At 41.6% G+C, this 14,452-nt stretch overlaps 1 protein-coding gene across 1 annotated transcript in view; it reads left to right on the forward strand.

The window, feature by feature from the left end:
• The window catches only part of DGCR8 (DGCR8, microprocessor complex subunit), a 31,828-nt gene that overhangs the window by 6,898 nt on the left and 10,478 nt on the right, over positions 1-14,452 (forward strand). Inside the window, exons 2-6 of the mRNA XM_018557617.1 lie at positions 4,399-5,382; positions 5,692-5,848; positions 6,145-6,287; positions 8,544-8,811; positions 11,200-11,397. Of these exons, the coding sequence (XP_018413119.1) occupies positions 4,660-5,382; positions 5,692-5,848; positions 6,145-6,287; positions 8,544-8,811; positions 11,200-11,397 (1,489 nt within the window). The 5' untranslated portion in view covers positions 4,399-4,659. The remainder of the gene's footprint in view (positions 1-4,398; positions 5,383-5,691; positions 5,849-6,144; positions 6,288-8,543; positions 8,812-11,199; positions 11,398-14,452) is intronic.

A 14,452-nucleotide genomic window follows, 5' to 3' on the forward strand; every position in this document is an offset into this window, starting at 1 on the left:
TTATTATTATTATTATTATTATATTTTCAATTTTGCATTCCATCATGTTTCCAAACAATTGGCCTAACTCTTCCTAAATTTCCCTGAACTTCATGTCTAGTACAAGATCACAAGTGAGAGCACAATCTTCCAACACATGTCCATCTTCTAGCTTGGAGAAGAGTAGTGAGCAGCGGAGTGGCTTGCCTTGTTGTGTTTGTGGAGACACCAACAGCCTACTTTTACACAAGTGTCTCCATAAAACTCTGTAAGAAAAAGGCACTGCCCTCTAGGGCTGCAGCTAACGATTATTTTCATAATCGATTAGTTAGTCGATTTATTATTAAGATTGATTAATTGGATAAAAAAAAAAGGCTCCAGTGATGGACTACTAGTTTCTATTGAGATTGTAGTCCATCACGGAAGCAAGCTTGGAGCGGTGGAAGTAAAAAAAAAAAGTGTGGTGTGCAATATAGTACATTATACAGCGGCGCAATGCAGAATACCAGCAGCAATAGTACATTATACTATAATGTACTATTGCTGGGATTTGTAGTCCTCTGTAGCTGGCGTTATTCTGCATTGTGCTGTATATAATGTATTATTGCTGCGATTTGTAGTACTCTATAGCTGGTGGTATTCTCCATTGCACTGTGTAATGATTATACTGCGCAATGCAGATTACCACTGACCAGTTATAGAGGAACAACAAATCCCAGCAATAATACATTATACAGCCTGTATAATATATTATTGCTGGGATTTGGTGTTCCACTAAGCTGCTGGTGTTCTGCAGTGTGCCGCTGTATTATACAATGCAGTGTTCTGCAGTGTGCCGCTTTTTTTTTTTTAAACAGGAAACATTAAAACAGATTGAGATGAGACCTCTAGTATACGCATTGGTATGCCAGTCTAGTCCTCTGAATTGTTGCCCATGCTTATTGAAACAAGGTGCCTTCTGCGAAGTGCAGTGAGAGGATGGTGGCTATTGGGGATTTGCATGTATTGGAGTCTTCTCTATAGTGATGTGCAGTGTGTGCCTTGTTGATGCCAGGGCTGGGGTGGCCACAGTCAATAGTTAGGGCATTCGGTTTCAAAATGTCAGGACCCAGAATGTCCTCCGGTGAGAAAAAAAAATCAGGTTCCCCTTACCTGAACCCTTGTAAGTTGCTGTGGTGGCGGCGTGCTCTGTGGGCGTGTGTCCGGTGGGCGTGATGTACGCGGCGTGTGGGCGTGGCGTACGCAGCGTGCTTAGCGTAGCTAGTGTATGGAGCCGCGAACAGGCGGGCGTGAGCGGCGGCGAGCGGGGAAATTTAAATTTTAGCCGACGAATCGACAATGGAAACCGTTGACAACGTTTTCCATCGTCGATTTTAATCGACTTAATCAAAATAATTGTTGCAGCTCTACTGCCCTCAAATAGGATATCAGGGCCAGTGCTCAGGGGGCCAGCTGATTCATTGTAAGTGCTTTAATCAGCATTTTAAATGGCTTAAAAACCTTTTTTATTTTTATTATTTTAATATTACTTTAACACTGCTGGCGAGTGCACAGGTAAAGGGTTAAAATAAAATGTAGGGCAGATTTTACATAAATTGTTTTGATTGGTCAACCCTTGAATGACCCCAGTTATGTATTTAGATTGCCTTGTATGCCATTCATTTTATACACTGAGATGTAAAAACAAGGAGCAATTCGATGGCTGCAGGAAGGCAGTAGAAGGAGCCAAAATAAACTGCCCAGCAAAGTACACTCCCCTTAATAACATGTCGCATACTAAAGAAGAGGTCAGAAAAAACTTCCTGCCAGCGATTCACATCAAAAGGTCGTAGGGATTATGGAAACTGCCTGCAGTCCTTTCAACTGTTGGAAAAAGCCACGGAGATCTGTATTTGCATGCATGCAAATACATTGGCAACCACACTATTTAGTTCAGATTAGCTACTTCAGGACCGCCTGGCATATATAGTGCATTCAGACCCCCTTCATTTTTTTCAATTTTGTTATGTTGTAGCTTGATACTACAGTTGTTTAAAAAAACTTTTTTCTCATTATTCTACACTCAGTACCCATAATGACAAAGTGAAAACAGAATTTTAGAAATGTTTGTGAATTTATAAGAAATACTAAAGCCTGAAATATTACATGTACTAAAGCAGGGGTGCCCACAAGGTCGATCGCGATCTACCAGTCGATCGCGCAGCGATCACTGGTAGATCGCCATGTCCTCTCCTCCCGCCGCTTCTCTGGATCCCCGCTGATCTCCCCAGCGGGGATCCGAGAAGAAGTGAAGGAACCGGCAGCGGGGGAGGGCGGAGAACTAATGCAGAGCGGTGAGGAGAGAGAGAGAGACGCTCGCCCAGGATCTGACAGCCGGCGCCTCTCTCCCCCCTCACTGCTCGTCCGTTCTGTCAAAGTATTTAGACCCTTTACTCAGTGCTTTGTTGAAGCACCTTTTGGCAGCAATTACAGCCGAGTCATTTTGGGTATGATTTGACAAGCTTTGCACATCTGGATTGGGGGATTCTCTGCCATTCTTCTTTGCAAATCCTCTCAAGCTTGGTCAGGTTGGATGGGGACCGTCGGTGGACAGCCATTTTTAGGTCTCCCCAGAAATGTTCAAGTCAGGGCTCTGGCTGGGCCACTTGACGACATTCCGAGAGTTGTCCCTAAGCCACTCCTGTGTTGTCTTGGCTGTGTGCTTAGGATCGTTGTCATGTTGAAATGTGAACCTTCAGCCCAGTCCGAGGTCCTGAGTGCTCTGGAACAGGTTTTCATTGAGGCTATCTGTGTACTTTGCCCAGGGACTGGGAGACTGCTCAGGGTTGAGGGAAAGCTGAAGGGAGCAAACACCCCTACAGCCTGATGCTGCCACCACCATGCTTCACTGTTGGGAAGGTATTGGGCAGGTGATGAGCGGTGCCTAGTTTCCTCCAGACATTTAGAATTGAGATCAAACAGGTCAATCTTGGATTCATCAGACCAGAGAATCTTGTTCCTCAGTCAGTCCGCCGGGTGTTTTTTTTTTTTTTTTTTTGCAAACTCCAAGTGGGCTTTATGTGTTTTGCGTTTTTGAGGAGAGGCTTCTGTCTAGCCACTCTGATATAAAGGCCAGATTAGTGGACAGCTGCAGTGATGGTTATCCTTCTGGAACTTTGTCCCATCTCCAAACAGGATCTCTGGAGCTCAGTCAGTGACCATCGGGTTCTTGGTCACCTCTCTTACTAAGGCCCTTCACCCCCAATTGCTCAGTTTGGCCGGGCGACCAGCTCTTGGAAGAGTCCTGGTTGTGCCAAACTTCTTCCATTTGAGAATTGTGGAGGCCACTGTGGTCTTGGGAACCTTCAGTGCAGCAGAAATGTTTTTGTAGCCTTCCCCAGATCTGTGCCTTGCAATAATTCTGTATCTGAGCTCTGCAGGCATTTCCTTTGACCTCATGGCTTTTACTCTGATACAGTATGCATTGTCAGCTGTGAGGCCTTCTATAGAGAGGTGTGTGCCTTTCCAGATCATGTCCAATCAATGTAATTTACCAAAAGTGGACTCCAATCAAGGCGTAGAAACATCTCAGCAACGACCAAGAGAAATAGGAGGCACCTGAGCTAAATTTCAAGTGTTGTAGCCAAGGGTCTGACTAATGTCATTGTAATTCATTTTTTTCTTTCATATATTTGCAAACATTTCTAAAATTCTGTTTTCACTTTGTCATTATGGGGTACTGAGTGTAGATTAATGAGGAGACAAAAAGAATTTAAACAACTGAAGTATCAGGATGCAACTTAACAAAATTGAAAATAGTGAAGGGGGTCTGAATTCTTTCTGAATGCACTGTATACATCCTGGCCTGAAGTGGTTATAGTAAGATCATGGATACTACTGTAGTATCATTTTTTTTCTCAGCAGGTTGAACTCATTTCGTGCAAGTGATCTGGTTGGCTATACAGATCTCTTGTGGATCACTTGTATCAGCCTTCATAGGTGGTCCATTCCAACCCCTCTCCACAGTGGTTTTTGGGATCCACTGCTTCTCTGGGGAACCCAGAACCACGGAAAAAAATGCACTCAGGATGGAGAACTTTTTTCCTTTCCTAAAATATGTATTTATTAAACATAAAAAAAGCAGATAAAATGTTTTCATATTCTATATGGCCCCTGCTCTCAAAACATATGTACTTGTTGGGGCTTTTAAAGTAATTCTCTATCCAATAATCCAGATTGTAGTACGTGTGTGCAAACATTACAAAATTCCTCTGGTACTAAGGTGGTTAAAGGAAGGAGAGAGCTTATAGGAGTCCTAAGAAGAAAAAAAATGTAATATATAGATGGATATCTCTTATACATACATTTTTTGCAAATCAACATTGTAACACTTTATTCTCTTCTCTACCCACCCGTTCTTCCCGTTTTTGTTTTCTACAGGATGAAACAAAGCTTCAAGAACCACAATGTCTGCCTAATGATTACTCATCTTAAGCTGAATACATTGTGATTTCCAGTAATAGAGACAGTATTTCTGAAGGCTGTCTACATTAATGAAAAGAGCAATGTAGTCAGCTTAGTTGAATCATCTGAGTTCCCACTTGAATAATGCTTTATACAAGCTGGACATTCGCCTTTTAGAACTAAAATTAGTAATTTGTTAAGTGCATACTTTTTTAGTCTTTAGATTTAGTATTAAGCATGGAGCAATGTGAGGATATCCCCCCTCCCCCTGATGAACCTGGATGCAAGGAGATGGAGTTCACACCTGCTTGTCCCCCACCACTGCCGCCAAATGAAGAGCCTCCACCACCTCCCCTGCAAACGTCCAGTGACGCAGAGGTAATGGACGTTGGCTCTGGTGGTGATGGACAGTCACAAACCCCAGCTGGGGACCTGCAGCTAAACAACGGAGAACAGCTACTAACTAAAGGGTCATCTACATACAAGAGCCATCCTGCAGTACTAGATCCAATGCAAAGTGGCCGAAGCCCCAGAACAGCTCGCCATGCCCCACCAGTTAAGAGGTTTACCCCTGATCTTAAGTTACTTAAAGATGTTAAAATTAGTGTAAGCTTTACGGAGAGTTGTAAAAGCAAAGATAGAAAGGTGCTTTACACTGGAACAGGTTCAGAGAGTCCAACAGACATAGATAGCAATAAAACTGTCAATGGAGACTTGCATGTTTGTCCTTTTGCTGATAGTAGCAATGGTGAAAGTATGGGTAATGATGAAATTACAAGTAACAGAAATGAGGAGCCAGAAATCGATCAGGAGAAGAAAGTGGAATATGCTGTTCTGGATGATCTTGAGGATTTCGCAGAGAATGTGATGGATGTGGATGAGGATGGAGCCGAATTTGTATCAGAAACCATCTTACAGGGGGATAAGGTTGATGACGAATCTCTGATTTACAATTATGAGGTATGTCTGTATATCCTAACCAACCCCATTTCTTACTAATTACTAACATTTCATTTGTTATTTGAGCAGCTCACCTGTGTACTGAATTGTTGTGCTTTTTTCATATGCATCCTAACCATGCGCTGTAAAGATGTTTACTGTATTTTCCCAGTTGTATCTGAGTGTTGTGCTGTCAGCAGCATATTGTAGACCCATTCTTTACCATCCTCTAGCTCCAGATTGGAGGTACATGCTTGTAATCAGTGTAAAGGGGATTTGACCTCTCCCACGTTTTGGAAGAGGGGACGTGCCTGATAGTTTGTTTTGCAGGATGATTTTGATAATGATGTGGATGCACTATTGGAGGAGAGTCTTCATACACCCAAAAAGAGAAGACTAGAGGAGAAATTTGAAGACAGTGACCACCATTCTGACGGCGAGACCAGCGTTCAACCAATGATAACAAGGATAAAAACTGTTCTGAAAAGTAAGGTTCTTCATGTGCTATGCATCAACTGTAAATACTAAAGCATAGAAACTTCTACACGTGCACTGAGCAGCTTCTCAGCAAAGGTGCCTATAGCAAAGTAGGAGAGAGGCAGTGCTTATCAGAAAATGTTCAGTGAGATGCTTTTTACTTATACCTGTTTAAATGTAACCTTTTCTTGTGTTTTGGATTCAACAGGGTAAAAGAATGACAAGGTAGACTGTATTTGAACTGTTAAAAAAAAAAAAAACAACATTTGGCACATATTTTTATTTTCTTCAAACTCCATTATGTAGGTCGTGGACGTCCTCCAACTGAGCCCTTGCCTGAAGGATGGATAATGACATTCCATAATTCCGGCATTCCTGTCTACCTGCACAGAGAAACACGAGTGGTGACCTGGTCCAGACCTTACTTCTTGGGAACTGGAAGCATCAGAGTATGTTCTCAAGGAACTGCATCCCAGTGCTTTTTTTTCTTTTAATTATTAGATAAAGCATTAGACTTCTTTTTTTTTGTTGTAAATGTGGGTTTTACTTCTTGGTTGTTTTTATAGGCTTTTGTTGTATAGCAGTTTTGTCCACATGTGCTTTTTCAAATGTACCTGTTATGTAAATATAAAATGACTATCCGCTTCAAGAAGAGGCTCTATGCCTTGAAAATTTGCTTTCATTTCCACTGCTGTTAGCCTATTTAGGATATTGCCGTTAGTTACTTTTGTAATTTTGACAGAAAACCTGATTCTGTTTTCATTGGTTAGAGCTAAATAACTGCTAGGGATGCATCGAAATTAAATTTTTAGACCGAAATTAAAAAAATGTCGGACTGAAACAGAAAATTACTTTTTCCTTTTTTTTTTTTTTTTTTTTTTTTACTGTTGGGGGCTTTGGGGAAATATCAGGGGTCTGAACGTGAAACCCTTGACATTTGACCTTTTTTAAAATAGAAAGAGATTGAGGACAGAGTCCTCAATCGTTTTCTACAGCCCCAGCACTCAATGAACCCCCAGCATCAGCACTCAGTACAGAGGCTTCCTGTTCATTCACAGTCTGGAGATGGTAAACTATCAACCCAGTCATGAATGGACACGCAGCCTCTGTACTGAGCTGCTTCCTGTTCATTCATAAAATGAGCAGGTAGTAAATATTTATTGTGCCCATTCATAAATGAATGAGAAGTATTGTATAGCACTTCCTGTTCATTCATAACTGGGGATATAGTAAACATACTATGTCCTTGGTTATTTTACAAAGAGCAATCAGTACTGATCGTTGATTGTTCGTGCTCCGCTCTGCATCCTGCATGCTCCGCCTGTCACAGGAGCCGAGCTCTCCTCCAGCACTGCCCCGTTCTGCTTCCTAAAGCTGGCCATACACCTTACAATTATCTGCAGATTTTCTGTGGTCAGATGGAAAAGGTGCAACAGATTCCTCCATCTACACTTACCTGTGTGGATGGAGTAATCTCCACCCGGTCCAATCTGTTGCACTTTTTCCATCTGACCACAGAAAATCTGCAGATAATTGTAAGGTGTATGGGCAGCTTAACTCCCCTCCTCGCTGGATCAGCTGTGTGTCCCCTCTGCCAACACAGGTGGGGGTGAGCAACGGGGATTGGAGTGGAACAGACAGAAGCTTGCAGCCGGCCTCCAACTGGGAGGACAGAAGCTAGGGATGTGCTGCATTTTTGAATGTTTTTGTACTATCGGCATTTTGCCCATAGTGCCATTTTCAGCCTACGCTTCGGTTCATCCCTAATTATAGTTGCACATTATAGTTTGTGTGTGTGTGTGTGTGTGTGTGTGTGTGTGTGTGTGTTTAAAGCGTAACACAAGCTTTTAGGCCTCTCTCACACTGCATTCAGATCTGCTTGAGAAACCGACAAGCGGATCTGCTCAGCAATCCAATGGAACTCTAGCAGCCGGATGTAAATAGACCTGTTGGTTTACATCTGATTACCAGGAAAAGCTTTCTGTTTTGGTGGACACGAATGTGACGCATAAGAGGTAATTGCATGTAAACCGACACATGTCCGTCTACATTCGACTGCCCATAGACCTAACATGGATTCAATCAGTTCAGTTTTTCAGATCTGAGGAAAAAACTGAATAGACAGGGATGTCACTAAAGTGACATCAGTTCTGTACTGCTCCGATCAGCCAGGGATCTAAATGCTGGCCAGACTGGACTCCCGTTAGGGGCTTTATGCTATGTTTAACTAATTTATGAAAGCTCTAATGTTATAGATTCAAAAAAACTATTTCTTTGAGAATGAAGGGCCATTGCTATAGCTGAGCCCTCCTTTTGAAAATACTAGCTTCCTGACTGTCATACTGATCCTGTAGGTTCAACACTGTCGCTCACCTTAAAGTAGTATTTAGCTCAGGAGTTTTCGCTTCACTCAGTTTTGCTGACTGCATTCTTGTTCCTGGTCAGTGAGTCAGAAAATACTGATCCCAGAGCCTGGCCAAGGGAGGTAAACATTGGCAATAATTTTTTTTTTTTTCCCCCTCCTATTTCTCTCATTACGTGTTTCTTTAACACTTTGTGTGATCCTTGGTAACTTATGCAGACTCTGGTGTTTTTGATTTCACTGTCTGAAAGAAATGCTTCTATGTAATCAATGTAGGCAGGATGTGTATCCTAAAAATAAAGCGTGTGGTTGATTTGTCACCCGGTGCAATGTTTGCTTCCAGAGACATGATCCTCCCTTCAGCAGTATTCCTTGCTTGCACTACAAGAAAATGAAGGATAATGAAGAGAAGGAGAAAAATGACTTCTTTTCAACCCCCGCTCCCTCAGAGTCTGTAGGTGAAAAGTCATTGGAGCGCAGTTCTGAGGAAGCAGAACCTGCCACTGGCGATAGCTTTGTTTCTGATGACAAAGAGCGTACAAGTGAAGTCGCACAAGGAGCACTGGGACAAGTCAGAGCCAAAGTAGAAATTTGCAAAGATGAATCCATTGGTGAGTTTAGCTAAATATTACAAGACTAGATGTAAATATTGGGAGCCCCGCATTTTAAAAGTTGGTGACAAGTGGGTGGGGTAAAGCTCTACACCAGCCAAATATCTTTGTTTTGCTAGAGCTATTGGGGTAATTTCCCTCATGAAAATAAAGTAATGGGAACTCTCTCTCCATAAGAACATATTTTTAAAAACAAGAACACATTTTTAGTGGTGACGATTTTCACTTCGGATTACTTATTACAGCCTATGTCTTCCTGTCCTAGTGACTAGGAATGCAGGAAAAAAAGGGTAAAACTCCCAGTAGGGTCATACAAATAGAAAAGCCATATAGAAATTTAGGTTAGCATGAAGAAGCGTTAGTTTGACTTCTGTACCTTTTTTCTGTCCTGCTTTAAAACCTAACTCTTCCTCGCTCAATTAAGCTGCCCCCTCTCCCCAGCTTTGTTCATTTTAGCCTTGGAACCTTTCGTGGCAGCCAACCATTAAAGCAGACCTTTACACTCCAAACTCAAATTCTACCAATGCTTCCCTCTATCTATGATGATTAATGATAACAAAGACATGTTAGGTGTAAAATGCTGTGATATTGAAATACTTACACTTGCAGAGCATTAACTTCTTTGAAAGTCAAATTACTTCAGTTTGTCAACGCAATGCACACTGGGATTGCTTTGTCATTGAAATGAGATCTCATTCTTGGGGGGAAAAAATGGCTTGCGAGATTACTCTTTACAGCATGCACAGTGGATCAGTAATTTCGTTTTATCATGTGCACGAGATTTGCGGAGCATCGTCCGAAGGGGGTCTGGCCGTGGTAAATGAATGATTTACCTTGCTGATGCAAGAAGGCACGGCAGGAGCTGCTTTGCCCTCTTCAAACATGGCCACCTACTGCATTGTGTTGCCGAAAATTTAAACATAAATGGTATTTCTAAAAGAGGATAAAGCATTTTACATTTTAATTTGTTAATGCTTATGGGAATGTTTTTTTTTTTTTTTTTTAGTGTTTTTTTTTAATATTCCATACTGCAGTTTAAAGTTCTGCTTTAAAGCCAAGCCATTTAGAGGTTAAAATAGTAAGAGTTCAGCACAAAACCATGCCTGACCTCTCAGCATCCCATACTTGGGAGTCCTTATGAATCCCTCTATGATGCAAATAATACTACCATATTCAAAGAGCTATTGGGCCTCCTGGCAACATGGCACTCCCTCCCATTTTTTTGTGGATTGGAAAAATCCACGCAATCAAAATGACATGTTGAAGAGCCCTATTTCAGACATTTTCCCATTGAATTCCCTAGCTATATTTAGGCAATGAGTAAAATATAAATATAAAATTAATCTTAGATTCCAAAAGCCTAACAATTACAAGCAGCACTGTGTATCACCATAAACTTTCCAGAGGCCCTTTGGGGAACCATGTTTAGGAAATACATTTCGGCAGCTCGAATGGCTTCCTTTCATGCTACACAAGAGATGACCCTCTGGCTTTAACCTCTATATAAGACAAACCACGACTGACACAACACTGTAACCCTAAAAAGATGCGGCATTGTAAAACCCTCCAGTAGCTTAATCTTCCTCTAGTAGGCACTGTACGCTGCCTAATTCTCTAACAGGCCTATGATGATCCCCAATCTTTCCAACATCTGAACACCACCACCTTGCTGATGATATAAGCATGCTACGCACCCAGGAGACCAGCTTTCTGTTCCCTAGCCAGACACTACGCCTCTAGTTCCAAAAACATCCATCCCCCAACACCCCTTCCTCCCCAATTACTACTCCAATTGGAGTCTTTTCTCTCCCACACTCTCTCCCCCCACCAACTTCATGCTTTTGGGTATTTTGTTTTTGTTCTTCCTCAGCCCCATGCCCAGAGGCAGATATACTGTACACCTTGCTGATGGTCACTTTGTACCAAGGTGCCTTTGACCCACCAATTGTCTTTATCTGCCCCACTTTAAAAAAAAAGCATACTGGCTTAACGTTTTAGTGGAGTTGGCAACCTAATATTTGAATTGTTGAAATCTTTAGATGCTCTGTTCGCATCCAGTGTATTGAACCTTGTGTAAACTAAAGTACTGGTTTATTCCACAAGTCTGTCACCTGTTCAATCATCTTTTGTTTTGTAAAGCTTTAATATGAATGTATGGACTGCTGTGCTTTTTTATGTGTCTTTGCACTTCGTTCATAAAAAGTATGTGAGTATGAGTAACCATCTGTGTTTCTCCCTTTACAAAATTAGACATTGGTGCCATGGCTTGCTCTCTCTGAAGTGACATTTCCTTATGTTGGTGCTTCAATGCAGGCTCTTGGTATACTTTTTTCAAGAAGTTCAATAAAGTGACCATTTCCATTTTTTTATGTTTCTGTTCTGTATCAGACATTGAAGATTTCCGAAGCTACTTGGAAAAAAGATTTGATTTTGAACAGGTTACTGTTAAGAAATTCAGGACATGGGCAGAAAGAAGGCAGTTTAACCGTGAAGTAAAACGCAAGTTAGCGGAATCCGAAAGACCAATTTTACCTGCCAATCAGAAACTTATAACATTGGCTGTTCAAGACGCGCCAACAAAGAAAGGTATGTTTCACTTAAGCGTTTATGTTTTTAATCACGTGGTCAGACCATGCTTCTGTGATTTCTCCAGTGTCTTTGAACGTCATGTCCGTACTCTACAATCTGTGTGGAAAATGCTTACCTACTATATAACTCCTAGTAGGTGCATGTAGTGATTCCTACTTCTGGAGCTCGCACATTCCTGCTGCAGGAATTCCATATTTGCCATTTAGAAGCTGCAGCTGTCACCTGTTCAAGTTAATGTTCGGGTCGCAGCAGCCACATTTGAAAGCGGCCGTGCGCTGGCACTCCATATGTAATATTACATGCGGATTGCCAATGCACTGCGGCTTTCAAATGAGTCCGCGGTCACCGATGGTTAACTTATACGGGTGACAGCTGCCACTTCTAAACGGCATATTTGGGACTCATGCTGCATGATTTCTTGCGTTTCTGATGCAGGAATCCCTAAATGCAACTACCATGGTAGATGTGAAAAATCTTTGGCATACATTAGAGGTATCTGTTGCTTAGCATGGGTACTCGATTATATACAAAGACAGCATCAACCTACCAACCCATTTACAGAAAATTCAATCCAGTGAAACCCTTACGTTCCTGTTGCTGCCACAGAGCTAACCAATGATGGGCTACAAATCTGATCCTTTTTGTTCTATGAACATGATCTAAAGTGTCATAAACGCAACCACTATTCCCTAAACAACAAATATGGGGCATATTTAGCAAAGTGAATACATTTCCAACTAACTAAAGCTAAAATCTCACCTGATAGCATCTCCTTAGGGAGGAAGTCTACATACCATTATAGTTACATCCCTGAACCTGGCAAATATTCCACATCCCTTAGCAAATACAAACCAAATGTAATCCTAAATACAAAGTATACGTCAAAACTATTGTCTGCAAGCTCTTCGACAGTCTACCAAATGTCACATCTCCCGATTTATTTAATGTGGATTTTGTCAATGAAGACAGGCCCCAGATGGGAAAGTGCACCATACTAAACTTAATCATTCAAACTGACCTCAACAGAGTGTCCTCTCTGCACTTAGATGCAGAGTAGGAATTTTATAGCATGGATTGGTTCTACACCTGCCTAATGTGAAAAGGTTTGGGTACAATCCCTCTTCAAAAGTATATACACCAATTAAATGATATCTAAAGAATTTTTAATTACCAATTTTACAACACGGGGTGCCCCCTCGCCCCTATTCTTTACCATGACCATTGAACTCTCACCATAATTAAATTCACCCTTCCCCATCACAGGCTTTCAAATGGGAACCTGAGATAGGTTTATTTGCATATGTGGTGTTTATGGTAAGAAGTCACCCCACCTCCTTACCCACTATATAAGCACTACTAAAATCCTTCATTTAGGACTACAACAAGGTAAATGAAAATAAGTTGCTAATATTAGGACTACAAATCGCTCCACAACATAAAATATTTCTACAATCTCAATATCCGATACTCGTGAAAACTTACAGCTTTTAAGTACCTGTGTGTCCCTATCACAGCTACTCTATCCTGAATATTAACCTTAACTACACACCTGCACTGGAGAACTTACCCAAGTGGTCTGTTTGTCAGATACCAGTGGTTTGGATAAAAGAAATGTCCATGGGACCAGAAACTATCCTTAATGATCACTTTGTTTTGAAGCTTATGCCCACTGCACTGCACTATTGTGTTAACAGGTTAGTAGATATTGTATTGTCTCATATAAAGAATGAGTGTCCTGTCTATGCGGAGAACTCTACCTAAAATATTGGTCTGCGGGACAACACTGTAAGAAACTTGCTGTTTTTGGCTTTTTGATAAAGAACATCTCTTTGCTGGCTCTCTGGACAACGTTAATCAAAGATATAATTGATGGAAAGATTGCCCCTTGGCCCCAGCAAAAGAAAACCTAAGCCTCAGTCTAGAGAACCTTCTGTTTCTGCAGCTGAAGAGTTGCTTTTGTTTCTCCAAGGTGTCCAAATCTAACTCGGTGACCCAGTTCCATCACCGATCCTGGTCCTCTAAATCTGCAGACCAGTCCCCTTCATAATGAGGGGGAACCCCCCCTCCCTTTTTCAAAGGGGGGTTGCCGGTGGTCTTTTTTTAGCCTTTCTAACCACTTGGACCACAAGCATATCAGACGCAGTACATCCCAAAGATTTCTCTTTGATGTTTGGATGTAGTCAGAGCTGTTCAGGTTTCTCTCTCGGCTACTGTACACCTTTTCCCCACAGACTGATTACTCTTTCTTCTGTGTACAGCAGGGTGGTGTTTTTTTTTTTTGTTTTTTTTTTTTTTTTTTTTTTTTTTTTTTTTTGCTACTGTGCTTTGGTGATGGATGTCTCCTCTCTACTGAGTGGGGGTTTAGTTACCCATTTTTTTCATAACCCAAGATCTTCTGGCTGTGTTCAGCCAAGACAGCTACCCCGCAGCTTCTAGATTAGTGCCCCACGGCAGCATGATCAAGGACTGTACCCTTTTGTCATCCCTGATGGTTCCTATAAGGGACAACCTGCCTCTCATTCAATTGTTGCTAGTTGGCTTTGGCAGATTATTCTACAAGCCTGTAGGCTTAAGGATAACGTTCCAGATTTTCCTCACAAAGGCACACTTTAGTAGTAGATTGGTGCTTCTTGGGCTTTTTGGCATCTGTTTCACATATTTACAAGGCTACTCCCTGGCCTTCTGTTTCTACATTCTCTAAGTTTTACCAGGTAACATTTATGCTATTTGACCTGCCCCTTGTTTTTACACTGTTTTGGCTTGTTAGTGTTTTTGTTTGCTGCGTTGCCACCCTTCAGTTGGACTGATTTTAAAAATTACCAGTAGTCTTGGGATTCTTCTGATCCTGTGTCCCTAATGAACGATGGGGGAAGAAACAGGATTTATTTTACTGACCATAAAATATGTTTACGTTTAATAAGGGACACAGTGTCCAACCCCTCTGTGTTCCGGATCAACTACTAATTGCTTTTCTAAATCATGGGAGTGGGAGGAATTATACTTGTTCGGCGGCTGACTCTTTTTGTTTACCAGTGTCACAGAAACGGGTAAG

This window comes from Nanorana parkeri, unplaced genomic scaffold (genome assembly GCF_000935625.1).
Source record: "Nanorana parkeri isolate BGI_ZX_2015 unplaced genomic scaffold, ASM93562v1 scaffold292, whole genome shotgun sequence".
NCBI classification, from domain to species: domain Eukaryota; kingdom Metazoa; phylum Chordata; class Amphibia; order Anura; family Dicroglossidae; genus Nanorana; species Nanorana parkeri.